At 42.3% G+C, this 23,333-nt stretch overlaps 1 protein-coding gene across 18 annotated transcripts in view; it reads left to right on the plus strand.

Annotated features, from left to right (window-relative positions):
• Positions 1-23,333, plus strand: part of LOC101471578 (receptor-type tyrosine-protein phosphatase F) — a 174,002-nt gene that overhangs the window by 102,379 nt on the left and 48,290 nt on the right. For 7 of the 18 annotated variants that reach the window (XM_076876587.1, XM_076876589.1, XM_076876591.1 and 4 more), the window contains exons 5-12: positions 2,610-2,798; positions 7,373-7,483; positions 13,899-14,168; positions 15,460-16,041; positions 16,340-16,473; positions 16,826-16,970; positions 21,149-21,454; positions 22,239-22,432. In XM_076876587.1, the coding sequence (XP_076732702.1) occupies positions 2,610-2,798; positions 7,373-7,483; positions 13,899-14,168; positions 15,460-16,041; positions 16,340-16,473; positions 16,826-16,970; positions 21,149-21,454; positions 22,239-22,432 (1,931 nt within the window). Of the gene's footprint in view, positions 1-2,609; positions 2,799-5,203; positions 5,222-7,372; positions 7,484-10,317; positions 10,510-13,898; positions 14,169-15,459; positions 16,042-16,339; positions 16,474-16,825; positions 16,971-21,148; positions 21,455-22,238; positions 22,433-23,333 lie in introns of those variants that run through there. The other 11 variants (XM_076876584.1, XM_076876586.1, XM_076876588.1 and 8 more) reach the window with 4 other exon arrangements.

Raw genomic sequence — 23,333 nt, forward strand, 5'->3', positions numbered from 1 at the left:
AGGAACACGGGGCACAACAATACTCTTACCATTATTCATACAGTGACAAACGGTGCAGCGGTATTTCATTGTGCTGTATTTGTGTGTTTCATAGAGGTATCCTCTTTTGTAGAGGTTTCCGTTGGGATGTCTGAAAACTGATTCTAAATCGTTAGACAGGAAGTAAGCCTTGCCACAACGATAAGAGGCCTTGCAGAGATCTGTCAGCTACATCTGAATATGAGACAATTTGGGCTACAGGCCAAAAACAAGGGTGAAAGAAGAAACAACTGCTCTGCTCGGGAATAGATTTAAAAAAACCTGTGGTCGTGTTAATGCTCGTCATATAGGTTTACATATGGATTTTTGACTCAGACGAGGCAAGTAGGGGCTTATGCAGCCTACTTAATGGGGTTTCACGGGTTCTATGTATTAAAAATGGCTTTTATTTTGTTTGTGGCATCATTTCTCATACAAATCCTTGCATTTGATCAGTGATACATAGTCCTTAGAGGATCTAAATAAAATGTGTTTTTCTTTGATGATCCATTAATCACAAGTTTGGAAAGAAGTCAGGCTTTTTTATTGATGCGTGTATATATTTACTGTCACAGTCGTATATATGTGACTATTCCAGTGGTTAAGGATTAAATGTTTACCCCAGACACCCTGGATCTAATGATTTTGTAGCAGATCATTCTGTTTTTTTCCATTAAAACGTTCTCATTTCCTGTCCTTTTGAGTTACAGGGTCATAGACAAATCCACAATAATGTGATTTTTATCCATCTATCCATTTTCTTCCACTTATCCAAGGCTGGGTCACCCTGGATTAGTGATCATGAGAGATATTTAATGGCATCATGTTGTTAAGAATAACTCAGTCACAATTACTAATACACAAAAAAGTATCACCATCGCGAGAAACAGATGAGTGGATTAACCCTCCTCCTGACTGTAAAACTGACTTAAATGACTCGGGAAATTTCAGAAGTCTCTGAATGTGGGACTTCATTGACTTTACAGCTTCTTCTGCACAAGGAGGTAAACCTCATGCAGAAGGAGCTGCCAAGAAATCTTCATGGAGGTTTCTGCAGTGCGTGTTTATTGTAATTTTATGAAAGAGAGAGGCCGCCAACGCTGCCAGCACTGTGTGTAGTGTTACAAGTGAATTATTCAATGTTACAGTCAAGCCACTGTCTGTGTTCTGATCTGTTAGAATGATGGACAGCCTTGAGATTTTCTGTCATTCTTTAAAATAGAACAACAACAAAAAAAAATCCACAGGTGTTGTAAAATATTCAGTCAGCACGACCTTGTGCAGAGGGTTCACCTGCCTCTAACCCGAGGTGAGCTGGAATGACCATGTGCACAGATAATTGCAGAGAGAATGAGTACATGAGCCGAGGTTCCTGTCCGGACAATATATTTCCCAGCTTCTCGTATTAATGTTTTTTTCCCCCATAAAGCAGCCTTTTTGCTTATTGTTACACAGCCTGCAGTTTAAAATCTTTTCATGGTGAACCAAAGGTAAGTTACAGTCATTAGCACTTACTTCAACTCAACACTATGGCCCCATGACACATTTACATATGGGGAGACAGATAAACTAAATTACCGGTTCAAGTGCAAGCTGATAATAAGATCTCTCAAGGGCTATCATGTTTCTTCTTGACTGTTGCTGTCCTGAGGTTAAATTTGGATTTATTATGAGGTTGAAAGCATCTGAGCTAGAACACATTTTTTTTATTAAAGACTGCGATGGCGAACAAGTGGTTGCTAGGGGAAAAAATGGCTATTGACTCACATGACTAGAATGCCACATATGCATACTGCAAGTTTTAATTAGCAGTGGTAGAGAGGTGTGAATGTGAAAAGTTGTCTATGTGTTAGCCCTGCATCTGATTGGTGACCTGTCCAGGGTGTACACCGCCTCTCGCCCTATGGTAGCGCAGATAGGCTCCATCCCCCACCCCCTCGCTACTCTAATAGGCATAAACGGAGCAGGATGGTAGGGACTGTATGCTTTGCGACATTTGAATCCCATGTGTCAAGACTGCCGCTATACACTGGGGAAAAAGCCTTTTTTTTTTTTTTTTTTTTTTGTGGATCCCAAATTTTGGTTTAGGGATTATATTTTACTTGTTGTCATGCTCTTACATCCATTATGATGAGTTGGATTATTCAAATGGGTTTGTTTAGTTTGCAAAGCCTAAGGCAGCTCATCTATGCATGGGTACCCAGAGGCAGATTGCAGCCATCTTCCTTCTGTCTAAACCTCAGACTCCTTGTTTTGGGTAATAAGTCGCCATGATAATCAGTCGCAAACAGCATTCTTATTTCCAACCTAATCCAAATCAGTACCAGATCTAGTGTTACCCAGTAGTATCGCCTGCTCTTGCACAATGTTTTTTTTTGTGTGCGTGTGGTCTGATTACTCTGAGGCCTGCAGCACCTGAAATTTATTTGCTCTATTTCAACCTCTTCTCTGGCCTTGCCAGCTCAACAGCTTTGTTGCACTCAACTCCTCTTGCAACAGCTGAAAATATATTTTCTCCGAATATTTTTCTCAACATCTTTTTTCTCTGTCTAGAGTCTAAAATTAAAATTTGCCTTTTTGCTCATTTTCAGAGAACCAGGTTCCTCATGGCTTTCCCACCATCGATATGGGCCCCCAGCTAAAGGTGGTCGAAAAGACCAGAACTGCCACAATGTTGTGTGCTGCCAGTGGAAACCCAGACCCAGAGATCTCATGGTTCAAGGACATGCTTCCTGTGGATATCAGCAGCAGTAACGGGCGCATCAAACAACTTCGCTCAGGTACGGTTTTATTTGATCTGATTTATTACCTTTAAAGTTTAACTTTATGGCATACATATAATGTTGCAATGGCAGCTCTGCATACCAACACACATAAATCATGTTAGACATGAGGAGATTCTGAAAAATACAAACAAAAACCCAAACGGCCTTTGTTCTGATATGATTTCATGTATTCACTTTCATCACAAAGGACATGAAAGTGTTATTGAACTTGTCATTGTCACCTTGATTACTTGGCTGAGTTCTTACAGAATTTTATTCCTCACAACAGCACAGCAGTCACTTTGAAAGTACCTCAGGAGTTGGAATGGTGTTCTCGTCTTAATCTGGGATGCTCGACAGCGACGAATGCTCCTGTAACCTTTTAAAATACAGAAAAATCATTTTCATCACATTAAACATTCCTTAATTATTTGTTAAACATGCAGCTGGGTCACAGTACGGCCAACCAGTGGTGCATTTTCTAGGATTTGACTTTGTGAATGCTCTTCACTCACTGTAGTTGCTCTGTTAATCACTGAAGACATATTCCCTGGCCTGGGCCAGATGGCAAAGGTTTTGCACCAATCTGCATACTAGATGCCTTCATTAGGGCTACATTAAACCAGGAAAAACAGTAGTTTTAGACCAAAATCACTGTGCAATCAACTCACAATCTCTCTACCTTTTTAATAAATAATAAATAAACACTCTTAGTGGCAGCTATTGCACACACATCACAAAGTAAGACATGCTTTTTGCTGTAAAACTTAGCTCAATTTGAAGTTTCATTATTTGATGGAACAGACGAGTTGCACTCATCAGTGCAGACTGACTATGACTGATTGCAGCATGTTGGCAATCTGCCTGCATTTATAGATTAGATGGTGATTAATTGCAAATCCTCTCCAGCCTGTTTGAGAGTGATTGCAGTCTGAGTCGAACCGAGATAGGTTGCGTCCAACCAGGTGACCTGTACAATCACCTCTCGACTAAAAGTATCTGTCTGTCATCCAGACATATAGTATGTCCCTCCTCACAAGAACAACAAAAGAGCCCCAGTATTTTCCACACGTACATAAGACTTAGTCAACATAGAGCCTACTTAAGTATAATTACACTTTTGGAGATTTAGTTAGCACAGTAACATGAGAGAGATGTCCCTGCCCCTCAAGTGCAGGCTGTAATCTCCCGCATGCAGCTCAGACTTACACACTGCACCAGGACAGGACATCCATTCATATAGAAGCCTATATGTTCATAAACCACTGCATTAATAGAAAGGGAGCGCATGTCTAAAAGCAGGTTATGAGCCATGAGGCCTGGCTGTAGGTCTGAGACCCAGGGATTAAATATGAGAGCTACTCCAGAAAAAGACTGGCATTAGAGCTGCACAGCAGAAGCCGGGGCACTCGTGCATGTTCACTTACCCACGCTGGCTCTTGGCCGCGCTGCATCAAAATAACCCAAATTAAATACGAATGCCTACAAAGTAGATACTAACAAAACTCCTTAATTGTTTGATATCATTTTAGTGCAACGTTTAAATTGTGCACAAACCTTTTTTAAAAAAAAATTCTACTTGGAAGAGCAAACTTTTTAATTAGTTTTCTTCCTCGCGTATATTGAAAGTGCCTGAAAATGTGCTGATGTGTAATGCCCTCGGACTAACAATCCTTTTTTTATTCGCTAGCCTGTTCTTGACATCTGCTGCTCTATCAGGATTTACATTACTGCCTGTGACCTGAAATGAGGCCAATTTTGCAATAGCGGGAAAAAAGTGCATTAATTTGCTTTCACACTTTAACAGAAAAGAAAGACCCACTTCTATTGCATCACACAAGCTCGATTTTTTTTTTTTTTTTTTTATTGAGCGCGCAGCCACATTTATTCTTTCTCTTTCACACCATCCAATTCATTCACTCTATAGAGATACTAACTTTCTTTCAGTTTAATACCTCTGATCTTGATACTTCTTGCTATCTGCCATTCTGTTTACTGTCTATGACTTTCATTAATCGCTCTTGCCCATTTTTTACTAACTGCTGTCTGCAGAGTGGGAGCCATCTTAAATCTGAAAGCTTAATTAATATATCACCTTCAAATTCATCATTTTATAATCCTGCTGTAAAGCAAGGGTAAATGTGGTTGTAGCTTTTGTAGGAGCATTTCAAAATATTTGCTTAAGAGACGGGATCCTTCTGACAAACAGCAGTTTTTTCTTTCAGTGGCCAGTCCAAAATTTACCCTTGCCTCACAGCATTAAGCATTACATTACTTTTAAGTGGCTTCTACTCTTTATCAGGTTGTTTTATCTTTTTATATGTGGCCTGTCAGAAGCCATGTTTTTTTTCTGCCACTGTTGTAAGTGGATTACTAACTAATCTCTCAACCTTGTTTGCATCGAAATTACTCCCACCTAGGTGGTACACCAATTAGAGGTAAGAATGATGGAAAGTGTGTTGGAAAATATCACATCCACGCCATTCCCTCACACCCACATCAGATCTCTGTTTTCTCCCCTACGCCACCGACATCACCGACTTCATCAGTGCTGTTGTTGCCCACCCACTTCTGCCCTCATCTCTTCCCAAAATGTTCTGTCTGTTGTCTGCTCCTTGACAAACAAATGATCACCAACCCGGATGCCATGAGAATAGAAATGAAGTCCAATGTGTTATCTTGTAAATGAGCCTTTTGAAGGACCTTCCCATACTGTAAAGAATGAACAACACGTGAGGAAACGCACACAAACATTATTTCAGAGAAACAAACGTCTCTCGGCTTCTGCCTCTCTCATGGCTTTTCAGCAAAAAAAGGGTGAGGAGTCGCATTTTCAACTAAAGGCCACCATCACCACAAGAGGATTTACCTGTCGCTTCAGTGCAGACTCAATGTGAAGTGAAATGGCTGCATTTACATACAGCCTATGCACCCCCCCCCCCCCCCACCCCCACCCCCACCCCCCCACACACACACACTAGCATAGGCGCAAAATACCTGCTTGAGATTATTAAGGTGGAAGTTTGAACGCCTTTTTATGGAAATCTTCCAACTGAAAGCACGATTTTCCCTTTAAGAACAGCAATAGTGGATATTGTGGGGCAAGCTGAATTCGTTTTAGAGTCTCTGTGTGTCTGTTTGTCCTGATAAAACCCATATTCAATTAGATGTTTAACTATTTAGGAGCTGGTGTTATGTTATGACAGCCACGCTGCCCCTTAGTTTGTACCCTATAAAACAGTGACATGACCTTGTAGGAAATCCAGAAGTGTTCTAGCGCTTGGAAGTTATTGAATGGGGTTTAGTGTTGCAGTTTGACAACTGTGATAGCAGTAACCTTCTACATTTCTGTAGTACTCAGACTGTTTTCCCCCATGGTAGAACAGGCAGATTGACAGATTTGTGACATCTGCATTAGTATGCAGGTACATGTCAGTGCTGAATCAGACAGCGATGAGCTCAGCAAGCAGAGTAAACACCTTGGAGGGATGTGTTGTCACGAGATCTAAGGTGATATTGTCACATGTCCCTGTCCAACTCCAGTTTTTTTCTTTTGCTTTTGGGGTCTTGTCTGGAGTCGAGTCCTCCATGGTTGGTGGTGAACCTGTTTGCTACATTCATCTCATACTGCATGATGTGAAAAATGTATCCTGACGTCATCTTATGCTGAGTATCTTTGTCACTTTCAAACTGCATGGTGGTTGGCCGCCGTTCGTCCTTCTGCCATGCTGCTTGGAGATGTGATACGTTTTATCACTCACTGTATACCTGTGAGAGAATTAGCTTTGTTTGTAGTGTATTTGAAATCAGGTGGGTCAGGTAAGTGTGCTGTTGCTCTTTCTCAACTTCTCAGATAAGAGCTCCGGCACGGAGTGTCAGAAGGACCTAAGTAAGACCGGTCTCCTGGGATTTTATGCTTTGTTAGGAACAAGATGTTAGTCTTCTCTTTGATAAATAGAGCTACTCAGGATTATGAATACTAATCTAAGCCATCTGGCAGCTGAAGCTTCTCCTTTCAGTGGGACATGGTCAGTAATGAGGTCACTGCTTAATGTGTACTCAACAATGAGTGACGAAAAGAAGCCTTCTTTCTGGAGAAATATGCTTATTTATGTCATTATTATTATTATATTATATGTCATTATTTACATTCAACTTAAAATTAAAGTTACATTGTTTATATAATGTCCTAACAGCAGCGTGACTGTGCATGTACATGTTGAGTCCATTTGGCATAACTTGGCTGAGAATAATCCTTTATCATGTAATCTCTTTGGTTTGTCAGTTATTTCCCAAAGCAGAAAACCTAATTAGACCGTGATGCTTTTGACATGTTATTCAAATGAATATTGACCCAGAGCCCTGTTTTTAACACAACGAAGAGAAAGAGCATCTTTTGTCATAAACTTGCCAGATCTGCTCTGTACTTGACTGATCTGTGTCCGTGTCTGAGCATGAACTGGCTTAAACTAGTCGTCTGCAGAGTTTCTAGCAAGTCACTGTACAGATATCTGCTGTGGTTTCATGCCAAGTAATGTGTCCTATTGCACAACTGTCAAGACAGCTAAATTTGCTAATCCTCTATGCAGGAGCCCTGCAAATTGAGAACAGCGAGGAGTCGGACCAGGGGAAATATGAATGTGTCGCCATGAACAGTGCCGGGACCCGTTACTCTGCTCCTGCCAATCTCTACGTGCGAGGTAAAGTCAAATGTCTCTCTCAATCGTGGAGTTAATCAATCATTAAAATCATTCTGTTATCTCAAGAAACCACGCAAGCCTTTAAAGTGCCTCGGCTTAAATGCCTCGTCGAGCCACGATATGATTTAAGCCCTGCTGTGTGGGAATGTGCAGAGTGTGTTTTATTGACAGCTTCCTTCCTCTCATCCAACCTTGGTTGCCTCTGACAAAATGGGACAAATTACATCTCATTATTGATTGTTAAATTCTTATTAATGAATTGAGCAATTTCCAGCTTAGCTCAGTTGACCTTCAGCAGGAGGAGACTTCCAATCAGCCAAGATGAGCAAAAACGCTTCCAGTACCTTTAACTGTTGTGTAATTCTCATTTACCACATTTATGCCCACTCTCTCTGCCTGTGTATCACCTTTAAGCAATTCTCTCAGCATTATCCTCGCCATGCCATTCCTTCCTTACCAATGAGCTGCACTAACCTCAACCTCCTGTTTGGCTGCAAACTCCACCAGGTGCAGCCTCTGTGAAAACAGCTGCATTGAAGCCATTTCCTCTGTTGGCACTGATGCCAGGCCTCCTTTCTTTTTTATTTTGACTGTATCGAAAGGCTCCATTATTCCCCCCGCATAACCCAGAGCTCTTAAAGGCATGGATGAGTCTGGAGTTTCAGGGTTTGTTTTTGTTGCGGTGTCTCTGTGAGCAGACTAATGCAAGGCGAGGGCAGTGTTGCACCCATACTGGAAAAAGCTGGTATAGGGGAGAGAGTAGTGCGGGTCAGCCCCTGCAGATATCACCACCATGTCTGATGTACATGGAACAGAAAAGCTGGTGGAGGAGGGAGGGAGGGAGTGAGTGAAAGTGTTATGGTAAGAAAAAGACACGCTTGGCTCTCATTTCATAATTTTGTTAAAAGCACACAGTAGTGTATCATAGAGGCTCATTTACGGATGAGTGATTCCACTGTCTCCCTTTTATCCACTGGGATAAAATAAGTGAATAAGTGTCCACTGTTTTCCATCTAATCCACACCAAAAAAAACATAATCAAACCAGTTTGGGGAGTGGAAATTACCTTTTTAAACAAATTTCATTGTCACTCAGATATACTCTACTAATATTTAGCACCGATTTTTCCAAGATAACGGTTTTTGCAGCAGCAGAAACATCCTGCTGGATCAGAGGAATCGGTAAAATTCTCCTCAAGGATAAGAGAGGAATCAAATTTACAGACTGAACACTGAACACAAGGTTTAGATCTTAAAGCTTGACAGGGAGAGGTAGTCAGCAAAACAGCAAAGGCGAGGAAGGGATGTAAGTCTTGTCTATTAATCAGGACTTGTCTGTCACAGGTGCAGACGCTGCCTTTTCCCCCCCCTCAGAGGTAATTACAGTAGTTGTGTGCTGTGGCGCCAGCAAGACCCCCAGGCCCAGCTACTCTACTCTACCACCCAGGTAGCTGTCAACCCTTTGGCCTTAACACCAACTTTTTCCGCCAGCCTCACCACACCAGTGGAGAGATAGAAATCAAACCAACCGTAACCTTTTAAAAGTGTGCTCGTCTGGGATAGAGAACAAAGGCTCAAGCCATGTTTTCACCATCTTTGTTACCGCTGCAAGAGCGAGGAGATGAGACCTGGGGCTATGCTATCACTGGGCTGCTAGATTGAGTTTAAAACATATGGGACTTCAGACGAGTGCACTTTGACCTGCCTCTCCTCCTTTCCTGTTGTTCTAGTTTATATAATTCTCAGAGATGAGGGGAGATTTTGGCTGTTTTGAGGTTTGCTGTCAGCCAAACGCTTTACAAAGCTATAAAATTGTTATTCTCAGCCTTCACTAGTATGAGTAAATAAATGGAAATTAAGTGCTGAGATATGTGTTCACTCTGACTTTTCAGTGAGTTAATTAGAAAATAGGAATCTGTCACTTGATCAAATTTAGCTCCTTCTCAAAATTTTATCTGCCGTGCGTCGCGAGATCATTTGTAATCTTGAAATGCCAACACCCTCCCACAAGCGCACACTCTCTGCTGTCAGACTCGAATTAAATGTGCTTGTTGTGGGTTTGTCTACAAATGTGTTTGTGCTTTTTCCACTCATCGTCGCCGCCCAATCCGATTCCTGTCTGCAGGTACACAACATGCTGCCGTCACCACCCTTGTCTTGACATTTCACAGCCAACAGAGAGTGATGCCCTCATATTTGTGTGTGGGTGGGGACTGTGAGACTGAAGGAGAAGGTGGTTTTGTGGATGAGGTCTGCTCCTGGATTGTTTTTCCCCTTCATGTCTGCATATCTATTTATGTCCTTTCACTTCTCATCCATTAGGACTGCGTGCGTGGTTGGAGGTGTGCGAGTGCGTGTGCTCCCTATTTTTATTTTTTTTGTGTGACCCTCCTCCCAAGGAGGACTCCATCAACGTGGGCAGAATCGAGAGCGTGCTGTGATTGTGCATGACCGCTCATTTGTCAAGCGCTTATCCCACAACGGAGGAGGGATGTCAGCTTCTGTCTGCTGGCACTCCTTCATATATCCATGTGACATATCAATATGTCACAGAGGATAAAGTGCTGCAGCAGGTCTTTTCTTTCACCAAAGTATCTTCATGATGCTCTATGTATGTGTATTTTTGTGTGTCAAGGAGGGAAACTTGCAAACTAATTAATTCAGGTCACTTTATGAAGACTTTTACGAAGGCACTGGAGCATATCTAGCATCCCTTATGTAAAGGAGGGGTGGATAATGAGATAAATTTAACAATATCACACTGTTATGATGACTGGGATGCTAAACTAGAGTCTAAAATAGTCAAATAGGTCTCTACACAGTAGAAAAAACATTTAGTGAGTTTTAAAAGCGAGTTTCTCTCCCTGGTGCTTTATGTTGGATCTCTGTTTCATGTGCCTAACCTCCGCTGTGTCAACTGAAACACTGGTCTGTTTCACTCTGTTGTCTTCCTCTTCACTTTGTGTCTTTTCATTCCATCGCTCACCTTCATCAAATCACTTCATCCGCATACAGATCAGCGTGAAGGTTGGTCATTTTCACTTTTGTCCCTTCCCTTTAGTTTGAAGCAGGCTTTAGGTGAGGGCAACCCCAACCCCTCCGTGAATACACTCAAAAAAAAAAACTCATTTAAAAATAGCTCCCCCTAATCCCCTGAACTCCAAATGTGTGTTGTCGAGTTGTTTGCATGTATCTGTGTATAGTTCTTGCATGCCTTCCCTTGCCGCTCCCCAAAACCTTGTTTCGATTAGTCTTGCCAAAACGTACAAAGGAGTCCTGAGCAGCTAGCTTAACTCATTATTAAATGTCTGTTGTGTTGTGTTACGTTGCTATTCACTCTCCCCTCCACACCCATATTGTCCCTGTCCAATGCTTCCACTAAAAGCTATAGCTGCTTTAACCCTCAGCCTTTCCATCCGCCTCTGTAGGCCCATCAGTGGTGTGTGATGGATTACTCCGGTATTCAGGTGGCAACCGGATTTGTCAGGTATTTAGGCAGAAACCCCTCTGCTCTCCCACTGAGGGACATGGGTATCAGAACTGACAAAGCCATTCTCAGGGGATTATGTCTGTTTTACTACCATGGGCATCCTCCACCCAGAGACTGACAGATTTGACAGACATGTTAGCGTAATGAGACATTTCCCCAGAACACGTTTGGAAAAAGGTAATGATGTGTAACTGCAAGAAATACAGTATGTTTACTCTTGCCGAAAGCCCTATATGCTTAACGTGCTATATATATCTATAACTATGACTTTCGGTCCCATGTTTACAGGCTGAAAAAAATCGTAAAAATCAATGAATGATTATATTCGCTTTGTCCACAACCCAGGTAATATTTTGGAAATGGTCTCTCCTCGTGCAATATTTGCAAAACGCTGATGTGCAAAGAGCTGACCTGTAGGATATATAAGAATGAGCTGGCAGTGTGCTGACAGGGGGGATGATCAGCCATCATGGTAGCCCAGTGCTGCTGCCAGGAAGCCCAGAGAGCCTGCTGAATCTGTGCCATTGTGTGCCAGATATTGATTGACTGAACAGGTTCTGCTATCCTTGGGCACTTTGTCAAGGCAGTTAAATTTATAGGTATCCAGCAAGCAGGCAGGCAGGAGTGGAGACTGCGCTTATTTTGTGGTTTTGATAGAGTCCCGGAGCCCATCTCTCCAAAACCGCTCTCAACAGGAGAGAGGCTTCGGGGGAATCGATAACAATTACCTGCCCTCTAGTCATTTTGTTCCACAGCACCTCTCCAAACTTAACCGCACACCATGAATTATTCACAACATTAAGTGTTCAATATACGCAGACCCCATTGACAGACTGCTCTTAGCACTGTTTAGTCTATGGAGTGATGAAAGAATAACAGATACTTTGAGCTTAATGGTTTTACATTAGGCATGCTCCTCTCAGGTTTCTCTTTTTCATAAGCATATGAAGAAAAAAAATTGCTGCACTTCGAGGGCGTTGCAGTTGTGTGGGAAGACACAGGTGGCCACCAGCATGAACGGGATGCTGACACTTCTTTCTCAAAGGTGTTGCAAATTAACGATGCTGGAAATCAGATCTTCGGTCATTAACGTGAGAAAATGGTGCAAAGTTCCTCCTTTATCCTCTTCCCTCCAGCATACTCAGACTCGCTATCCTATTCCATATCTTTCCTCAGCTCCCGTGCTTGCTTTGCTTGAGAATGTCGTACCCATCCAGTTCCCACCCTGGCAACACTCTGCCTGTCCAGTCTCTGCATGTCATCAGTCATATTCCCAATATCCCCTGATATCAGATGTACTCATTTGTGGAAGTTTTTAAGCTAATTTCTTCCTCCTCCAAAAATGTATTAACTCTGTAAAGTTGTCCGATATCCTTCGCTAACTTTACGAATATTAAACTGTCATCTAATATTTGATTGTAAATTGTGCTGAAGCTTAAACGACCTCTTTAGTCTTCCCGGTGTTATCAGGAAAACACATCTGTGATTTCTTTTCTATTTGTGCCTCAGACCAGGAATATTAATATTTTTGTGGTATTGAGCAAAGTAGTTTAGCCCCAGACGATTCTGTTGATTAAAACAGCAGAAGGTCTAAATACAGCACCTCAATTATTATGGGAAAATTCAGATGAATATGAACCAGGTCCCCCTTATTATAGTGCAGTCCAGAGAACAAGCCTTTTTCCTGACTGGAATCTCAAAAGGTGCTTTTGTGTTTTTCCATTTTGCCACATAATGAGGGGAATAACAAGCATGGCTGTAACGACGTTCCGGTTCAAATTAGATCGGGGAGGAAGGGGTGGGGGTGGAGGAGGTGGAGGTGGAGGGAGACTCATATTTGAAAATCCATTTTCATGTAGACCGGTGCAAAAGAGCAATTACAGTCAAGGGCTTTTTTTTTTCCAGAGAGAGACAGCGATATTTTAGTGTATTAGGGGGAAACATGCAGTATGAATTCTGCAGGGATAGTTTCATGCTGTTGTCTTTAAAAACATACATCCAGCTGTAATGGGACAGTAATAATGCATCCGTTGCGGTGAGCTAAATATTTGGCCAAGCTGTATTGAAGGTTAAAGAAGTCAGAGCTCTCCCTCCTTACTCTTAGCACGCACTATATTGATATTCTTGCATGTCATAAATGTAACAGGTCTGACACTGATGGATGCTCACGTAGCGCTGTCAGGCATTCATGTGAAGTGAAAAACTTTGTTGTAGTTGCCAAAAGTTACCAAAAAAAGATCTAAAATGTTTAAAATGGGATGCATTCTCGCGCATCTTCATTTAAATAGAAAACAAGTCATATGTAAATCCTGGTTGCCTGTTTATTCTAGGCTAGCTTTTCAGTATTGCATGGCGCCTCTGCACTGGTGTTTGCCTTGTCCCTAGCGACGTCAACGGGCCCTTCTTGTCTCCATGGGAACCCCTTTTTAATGTCAGCCTATCTGCATATAAGAACCGCACAAAGAGAGGGAGCGAGAGAGAGCGAGAGAAAGACGGGCTGAGCATAAGGAGCCGGAGAGGCAGCGAGAGGAGAAATCAAACAATAGCATCTCCACAGGGTTTCTCAATGATGCAACTCTCGCCACTGCTTGACACTCTAACAAAAGAGGGCCAGACACAGTCTCCAGCAAAAACTGGGCTATTTTGATTATATTCCCTTTTGTAGGCAAGAGGATAAAACACCCCCTCAAAGATTTCTTCTGAATTTCCAGAGGCATTTTGTGACAGTCCTATTATTCCCATTGTGCTCGCCTGCACATTTGGACAAAAGCGATCACCCTGCATTCTGTTAGCTTTTCTCAGTTAGCTTTTAGCCTTGTGGTGTTGTATAGAGCACGATCATTCTCACTAACAAAAAGAATAATACTCACCTTACATCTCCTACCTATTGACTCCTGTCGCTTTCTTCTTCTCTCCATTGCCATAGTGCGAAGAGTCCCACCCAGATTCTCAATTCCACCCACCAATCAGGAAGTGATGCCGGGCGGCAGCGTCAACCTGACGTGCGTGGCAGTGGGCTCACCGATGCCCTACGTCAAGTGGACCACGCCTGACGAGGAGTTAACCAAGGAAGAAGACATGCCACTGGGACGCAATGTGCTGGAGGTCACTAACATTCGCAAATCGACTAACTACACATGCGTGGCCATTTCTTCTCTGGGCATGATTGAAGCCACTGCTCAGGTTACTGTCAAAGGTGAGCGCTGTTTTCAGACCAGTTAGTGCCCGTTTATTTCTGAGGTTGCATGGCACTTAATAAGCCACATCTACATGCCTCTGAATGTGCTCAATCCAAGGTTTATTTGTCGAGGACCCTTTGTTGATACTGAGAAATAAAAGTTGATGGCTTTTAGTCTTGTTTTTTGCAGCACTGAAGCCAATACAATAATCTATGTTTCTCTCTGCATTCTCAGGTCATTTTTTGTAAAAATGCAGCGCAACTTTGCACAATGCACAACTTTTCTTTCACCAAAGTGTCCTTATGTTGCTCTATTTGTGTATATTTGTGTGTCTAGGAGGAATGCTAATCAATTCAGGTCACTTAATGAAGACTTTTACAAAGGCACTGGAGCATATCTAGCATCCCCTGTGTAGAAGTGGGGTGGGGTAATGAGATGAAATTGACAGTATCACACTGTTATAATAACCGGGATGCTAAGCTTGAGTCTAAAATGATCAAATAAGTATTCAAAGACTCCACACTTTGTTACTTTGAGTGTGTACAAACAGTAAAAAAAATATTAAGTACGTTTTAAAAGCGAGTTTCTCTCCCTGGTGCATTACGTTGGATCTCTGTTTCATGTTTCTAACCTCTGCTGTGTCAACTGAAACACCTTTCTGTTTCACTCTGTTGTCTTCCTCTTCACTTTGTGTCTTTTCATTCCATCACTCACCCCCGTCAAAGCACTTCATCCGTCTACAGTTCAACCCGAAGGTCGGCCATTTTCACTTTTGCTTCTTTCCTTTAGTTCGAAGCAGACTTTTTTCCTGTCCTTTTTCGGTATCTATCTGTCGACATGAATGCGCCCCCAACCGTCTTTGTGTTTACAACATTGTGACTGTGTTGTTTACTTGTTGCAGCCTTTCTTATCAGTTTTTGTCTGCATTGATTTACTTTCCAGTCTACTGGTCAATACACAAAATGCCACAGTCATTAGAGGGACCGCGGCAATCCAGGCCAACTCCTTTAAGGAAGCTATGATGCAGACCATTTGTTTTGTTTGCATTTGTCACCACAGAACAGTTTGCTTGTGTTTTGAGAGATGGACAGGCTGGACTAAATGACTTCAGTCTATTTCCTTTATTTTGGGGAATATTGGTGGTGACTGTTATAAAAATTAGGCCACGAAACACAGCTATTTTCTAGGAGTTACCTAATGTAGCACTGCACCATGTATTTTCCCCACAAGGTAACAAGAATTGTTTGTTTTTTTTTAAGTAATTCATTTCAGTTCTTTAAAGCTAATATTTTGCTTCTCCCTCCTCAGCCTTACCAAAACCCCCCACCTCGCTCAGGGTGACTGAAACCACAGCTACCAGTGTGACTCTCTTATGGGAGTCTGGAAACCCAGAACCTGTGTCCTACTACATGATCCAGTACAGAGCCAAATCCTCCGACAATGGCTTCCAGGAAGTTGAAGGTGTGGCTACCAACCGTTACAGCATCGGCGGGCTTAGTCCGTACTCTGAATATGAGTTTCGTGTCATGGCTGTTAATAACATTGGCCACGGGCCTCCCAGCGACCTTGTGGAGACACGCACAGGTGAACAGGCCCCCTCCTCACCGCCTCTACACGTCCAAGCGCGGATGTTGAGCGCCAGCACAATGTTAGTTCAATGGGAGCCACCCGAGGAACCCAATGGGCAAATCAGGGGCTACAGAGTCTACTACAGCTCTGACATGACAGCGCCACTCAGCGCCTGGCATAAACACAACACAGACGATAGCAGCCTAACTACCATCTCAGGACTGACTCCCGATATCACCTATAGCCTCAGAGTGCTGGGTTTCACCTCTGTTGGTGATGGGCCACCATCTGACATCCTGCAAGTCAAGACCCAGCAGGGAGGTGAGCAACCAACCACTGTGTCTGGATTTCAGTGTTTTTAACATCTCTATTCATGCACATACAAGGTTAAAGGTGTGATTAAGCATATACAATGAGTTGAAGCTCTGTAGTTTTTCTTGCTTTTGTGTTCATTATGCATACTGAGTGTCTGGGAAACTGCTCTTTAGGTGATTTGTGCACAGGTTCATCTGCCACGCAGTAAAAGTTATGGAGGTGATCTTTGCAGGAGCTTTAGTAACATCCTCTCTTTGATTCTTTTTGTTCTTTAACATTCGCCCTCTCACCTACTCTTTACCAGTCCCTGCCCAGCCATCCAGCTTTGAGGCTGAAGCCGAGCTGGACACGCGCATTGTATTGACGTGGCTGTGGCCCGTACAGGACCCCATCACCAAGTATGAGCTGCAGTACTGGGAAGCTGGCTCAGACAATAAGGTTAGAATAAAAATCTATGCGTGCATCTATCTGTCAGTCTTTTCTTATATCTGTAGGGAGTCTGCAGATATATGAATGTTGCCGTTGATGATGTAGAGTTTCTTTTTTGTCCTTTCATTCAACTGGACCAGTTGAGGGCAAATTGTTTTTGAATCACATGGCTCTCAAATTTGACCGTATTCTCAAATATGAACGCATGTATCAATAAGAGACAGCAACTTGTGCTCTTCAGTGGCAGAGTAACTCCAGTTTGTTAAAGCAAAACAGCTCAATCCGTGAGTAGGTTTGTGTGAATGTCTTTGCTTCTGATGAGTTCTTCTGACATTTTTCCTTCCGCTGTTACACCCTCCAGATTCACGTGACCTTCAACCCTGCAGGCTCCTATGCTGTAGAGAACTTAAAGCCAGACACTTTGTACTATTTCTCCCTGGCCGCCCGTTCTGAAATGGGTTTGGGTGTCTACACCCAGCCCATCGAGGCCCGCACTGCCCAGTCCAGTAAGTACACATTCGTCTGTCTTGAAGCTGTCCCTGTCCTCTTTCTTCCCACTTTTTATTCACTAACCAGTGATTTCAGAGCCACCCTCAGCCGGCTGCTGCAGGTTTAGGTTGTTCTGTTCAGTGTGAGCGAGTGACTGAGCGAGTGAGACAAAAGTAGAGTTTTATAGCGCTTAAATCAAAGAGCGTGGGCAACTTGAATGTCAAGTCAATTTCAGCGCCACATAAAATGCTGACAGTGCAGCTATCCCGGTCAGCTTCATGCTTCCACCACCTCCCCTCTGTCACCAACACTAACCCTCATGTCCATCTATCTGAGGGCAGGCCCTGTGTCAAAGGTACGTTTAATGTGTCTGGTTCCCACATTTGCGAGCCGTGCTGTTGTTTTGTCTCATATCATTATGTGCTTTTACAGTGCCAGCACTCAAAATGTCACTCTCTGCCAGCTGACTGATTCTTTCTTATTTATTTATTTCATTTTTGTGCTGATGTGGCACGGTGCTTGTCCCACGGTGCGTGTGTGCCTCACACATAAAACTGAGAACAGAAAAAATGTCACTTTTAACTTTTAATTGTAGCGATTATGTGAATAAAAGTTTAACTCCTGAGAAAGTGACTCCTAAAACTGACTGATGCGCTACAGACGACTAGAGAGGAGATTTATCACTCTGCTGGATTTGGAACAAAAGGCACAGAGTTTTACAAAGGTGTTACATCACGAGTTTGTTCCTTCACAAAAGCTCTTTAGCGCAGTACCGACGCCAGCTTACAGAGTGGATATAAGGCTGATACGTTTAACGATGGAAAATGATCAAAGGTTCAAGATTAAGGCTGATCAAAAAATTAACATAAATAGTGAATGTGAACACTGGTGTAAATGAACAATTATCAGGTGTCAAACACTAACGTTTACTCGTATCTGCCACATAAACCTGCCTGTCAAGCAGTGCTGCAGCAGGAGGGGAAAGTGGGACAATGAAGTAAGAATCAGATTTAGATTTTCTGTACGTTATACATACAAACAGACACAGATCATCAAAAATTTCAAGAAAAATGTAAAAAAAAATTAAAAATCAGATGAACAGTAATACTCCTGTCACAGGACCCCTGTGACGTTGCAGTATATGTACTATATGCAGTTAAATTTCTCCCATAGAACAGAGAAAATAAATGAAAACCTAACCTCTGTCAGCTGCACATGACTGTAAGCAGAGACCATGAGTGCTGATGGTCCTTGTGCCTTCTGCTGTCAGTAGACACAGAATTTGGCGGAAATAATTTGGATTTCAGGCGCTGGTAGGATCGTGTGCATGAAATAAGCAACAGCTTTGGGAAGGTTCTGAGGCAAGCAGGCGGTGGGAAAGTGTGACATTTTCTAGTGCTCCATTTAAATATTTAGTATCATTTTTTTGAAGACTCAGAGAAATGAACAGTATTGAGCTCTATTCATGTTTTTGTTTTTAAATATTTTTGCTGTGCATTGCTCTACTAGTAAAAAAGGTGGTAGGAACACTGCAGTGGGTTCAACACATCAAACACTAAGATGCATTAATAATACTAAAAATCAGCTCATGGAGGAAGAGCTCGCTGTATAAAAATGGATGTGACGTCATCCATTTCTGTCGTGGTGGCATACAGAGCCAAAGTAACAAGGAACCAGTTTCAACATTTCATGTGTCTCTATTTTTCTCACATTTGACAGAAACGGGGTCGTAATAATGTCATAGAGACGGGGTTTTGGGCTCTGTCACTTCAATAATTGCATCTCCTTCTTAAGTCCATTCTTTGGTTCCCTGTTTTTTTTTTTTTCACTCTGAGGCATTTTCTTGTGGTGGTGTCCTTGCCCCGTCCAATTTTACCACTGCAATCTCTTCTGAGAATCGTCAGCACTGTTTTGATTCAGTGTGTAGCTTTTTAATTTTTTAATACATGTGGTGTTGTCAAGTTTTCGTGGTTTTCTGTCTACTCTCTGGTGGATCAGGGGCCACCTGGTGAGACTCACTCCTCTTTTGTCAAGTGCTGTTTTGTAAAGGTGGAGTTTTATATTCGGGCATTAGTTTATTGGAATAATATTTGAGCTCACTGTTCATTTCTCTGCTTATTAAAGAATACATTTCACAGGCATGCATTTACGGAAACATCTTGCTTTGAATTTTCATGGTTCATTTTATTCTCTTTTGATTTGAAGGTTGTTTTTCGCAGAATAAAGAAATTCTAGATTTAGCTAGTTGCATGAAGTGTCTGAATGCAATCATTTCTTTTCAGTTTCCCTTTTTGTTCTTCATTTTGTATGTCATTAGTTTTCTATTTTTACTTCCTGACCTGAGAGTTTTTTGTATTTAAGCTGAAGCTGTTGTTCATAATTAAATTTTATGCAATAACTATTTATTTGAGGAATGTTATCAGACTCCATTTTCCCATTACATTATAAGGCATTACAGGGTGAGGTGGACTGGTACGTTCCTGCTGTGATTCTAGCGAGGAGTGGAATTTATCCCATCTGATAGAAATAAAAAAAATCAGCTTTTCTTGGCAGTGAGTATGAACCAGACGTGGACAGTGCCTGTAATGTTTCTAACGGTTATTGATTATAAAATTATAGCTTTATCTATAACTAAATATGTAGTGTAGCTCAGCTACAGCCAAGTGCCGCAATCAGGCCCAGAGCTTCTGCATGAATGTGCAAACACCAGTCAACACTATCAGGCACTTGTTTACCACTTACAAATCTGTGGCAGTTTGTTTCTCCCTCTGTTTCCTGCAAGAGGGGACACAGAGGGCAGTAAGGGACAAATTACGGTTTTATAAAAACGTTGCCCTGTAGAATTTTGGTGTACTTTATATTCTGTTCACCTCACCCTGCACTCTCATGGCCTCTTGCATAAATGCAGTGCCAAACACAGCTTCAGCAACGGTCCGCTAATGTGTTTTTGCATCCAATCTCTCAGTCTGGAGGCAGCATCCTGTGCAGTATGGAAGCTTTTTGTAGTCACAATTTAAAAAATTTAAATTTCATATTCAGACGTGTAATGATATATTGATAAATATATTTCCCATGCACAAAGGGACTCTAAATGAGCCTTTACTACTTTGGAAAAACAGCAGTTTGGTTACAATTTATACAAATGTGTGGTGTGCAAATCCTGTTATACTTTTTACATTCTTACATTAAACTAGCTTGTTTAATTGCAGGGCAAATACATAAGTGTGTACATTAGTACTTTAACATGAACATAGACGATTTTGAGTTCAGTTTTCTGTATAGAGTGCCAAATCACTACATCAGTATAAAGTACCTCAAGGTGTAAGAGACGTAAGAGAGAAAATCAGAACAAAGCACATGGCGACAGTGGGAAGGATAAACTCCCGTGTGAGAGGAAAAAACTTCCGACAGAACCAGGTTAGAGAGTTGCAGCCATCTGCTGTGACCAACTGGGAGTTAAGGGGAGAAATAAGAATAAAAGGGAGATGGGACAAAGCAACAACCTATACCATATATCAAATTCAGTGCCTATGTTCACAAAGATTTGAATTTCTTAATTAACATCTGCACAAAGGGGGGGAAAAAAAAGCAATTTCAGTCTTCATCTCTAACCTGATTTTATTTACATGACCCATATTTACACGGGACTGCCGTAAACTGTGGACCTCTAGCAGTTCGGAGTAATTGTGGAGGTGTCACATGATCTTAATCTCATGTGAATATGTAAAGTAAAAAAAATCCCACTGCAAATTACCTGCCAGTGTTTTCATTAAGGCTTACATCTCTACACAGCGTGAAGACCCATTCATGGAGGGCTCCTGCTCAGGGAAATCTCAAAGGATGATGAAACAGAAACACACATGCTGACCTCAGATTTTAGTACATTCAAGTTAAAAACAGAATATTTATCATGTGTAAATGGGCCACAGGAAACAGACAGCGAAGGGTAAATTTTCATCGCACGAGGTCCCCGGTATGAATAGAGCTGTGCTGTATTCATACAGTATAATGACAAATTTGAAATATAAAAAATATCTTGTGATTCTGAATATGACATTTCAAATTTTGATATTGACTGTTATACAAAAAGCTTCCATAGATTTTCCCTTATTTTTTTTGCTTGTGCTGTACTTTATTTTTTGTTTGCTTGATCCGTGCCCTTCCTTCGTGTGGTTTTGCTCCCCTCCCCCTACAGCCCCGTCCGCCCCTCCTCAGGACGTACAACTGGTCAGCCTGAGCTCCACCAGCCTCAAGGTGAGTTGGGTGGCACCACCTGCCGCTAGCCGCCATGGTGCCATAGTGCGTTACACAGTCAGCTACCAGGCCCTGGCTGGAGAGGACACGGACAAGCACGAGGTCACTGGGATCGGTGCAGACGCTACCAGCCATGTGCTGGAGGGCCTGGAGAAGTGGACTGAGTATCAAGTGTGGGTGAGGGCACACACTGATGTGGGCCCAGGTCCTGAGAGTGCCCCAGTGAGGATAAGAACCAAAGAGGATGGTAGGTTGATACTTCCCTTGAAGCAGAGTGCTCTCAAACTGTTTTCCTCTCTGTTGCTTGCGGCAGCCTTTGACGATTGTCTTTCACCCTCTTCAGATGTTACACCACAATTTCCTTCGTCCTGCTGATGAATTTTGAGATAATGAGGTGGTGGTCGTGACAGCAGGGGTCACCTTTTCTTTGTTTCCTCCTCTTCCCAGCTTGTTGTCTATGGCCTTTGCACCTTTTGTGGGTTAAGACTGATCACTCCCAGGCCTCAGTTCTCCACCACTCTGGTTTCACTGGCTTCTTGTCTTCTTTTACTGTTCTGAGGAATGAAAGTGGACCAAATCTCCCGCTTTTTCACTCTGTCTCTCTTTCCCCTTTTTCTCACTCGTTTTGTTTGCAGTGTGATAGAGGGCGGCTTCTCCTAAGAGAGTGTCGACTATAATTAATGTGTTTGAAGTTTGCTGCAACACAGCTTATTTCATTCTGGAATTAAGAGCATTACAGACATTGCTAGACCACATGCTGTCCCACAAGGGATGTTTTTGGGACGCAGTAGTCTTAGAAGGTCTAAAGTGACTAGAAATTATTAATTCATGGTCAGTACATGTATCACTTCATTATACACAGCACCCCAGAATTTGTTTTGGATTGTCATTACAAAACGAAGTAAAATAAGATAAGTCACGACCTCGTCTCTTTCTCTTTGCTCTCTTCTCATCCTTTCCACTGTCCCTCCATCTGTCTGTGTTTCTGTCTTACTCTTTTAATCTGCCCTTCGTCCTTGTCTGATTTTCAGTGCCGGGAGCACCCCCGAGGAAAGTGGAGGTTGAGGCCATAAATTCCACAGCTATCCGAGTCACCTGGAAGCCACCCCTGCAGGGGAAGCAGCACGGCCAAATCCGAGGCTACCAGGTCGTCTTCTCCCGGCTCGAAAACGGAGAACCGCGAGGCCAGCCTAACATCATGGATGTTTTTTTGCCAGAGGCCCAGGTACTGCATGATGTTTTACTCTTGCCTGGTCTTTCTGCTCTTCTTCCTCACTGTCTATATCTGTTTTATGCTCATTTACCATTATTTTCATTCCCCACTGCCTCCCTATTCTCTTCCATTGTCTGAGTTCACACTTCATTTCCCCCATACTGGGTGACACACATGGAATTTTCTATCTTGTCAACTGGAGTTTCCATCCTCCCCTCTTTTCTTTTTTGTTATCTATCTCCACATGTGACATTTGACTCTAAATTGGTACCCTGCTCCTACAGCTTTAGATTAGCTGTCCTAATAAGATCCACTTTAATTCTGCAGTAATAGCTATTAAATATTTTATGTGTTACATCAGGACGTGGCTTAGTGGAATCAATGCACCTCTCTTTGCGGTTTTAGCAGTAATACATATGCACTGCCTTGTTACCATGTTTATAAATTAGAGCTATTTTCCTGACACCGTCCTTTACGCATTAATGCAAGCTGCTTGGAATGGCCCAAAGCTGTGCAACGCCATGAGATGGATGAGAGATTGTAATCCTTAAGAGGGATTCAGAGATTCATGAATATCTTAAAACCGCACTCGTACTGCTTTTTTTTCTCTCTGTGTTTGAGAGAGGAGAGACCAGCTTAAGAACCTCCTTCTGATTGTTTGCCGGGAGTAACATTTGCACGAGCACGCATTCACTCCCGCCCTCAGTGGTCTTCCACAAAAGCATCTAATTTGAACAAGAAAGTGCTCTCTGGCCACAAGAAAACCACCCACATATATATATATTATCTGAGCTCTGTTTGCTGATAAATGGCAGCTGTGGCAGACCAACAAGTTGCTGGTTCAGTTCCCAAGCAGTGCAAACTGCCTTGCCCTTTCAGAAGAGTTATTAACCCTCGTTTACTGTCCTGTGTC

This window comes from Maylandia zebra, linkage group LG18 (assembly GCF_041146795.1).
Source record: "Maylandia zebra isolate NMK-2024a linkage group LG18, Mzebra_GT3a, whole genome shotgun sequence".
In the NCBI taxonomy this organism is placed as follows: domain Eukaryota; kingdom Metazoa; phylum Chordata; class Actinopteri; order Cichliformes; family Cichlidae; genus Maylandia; species Maylandia zebra.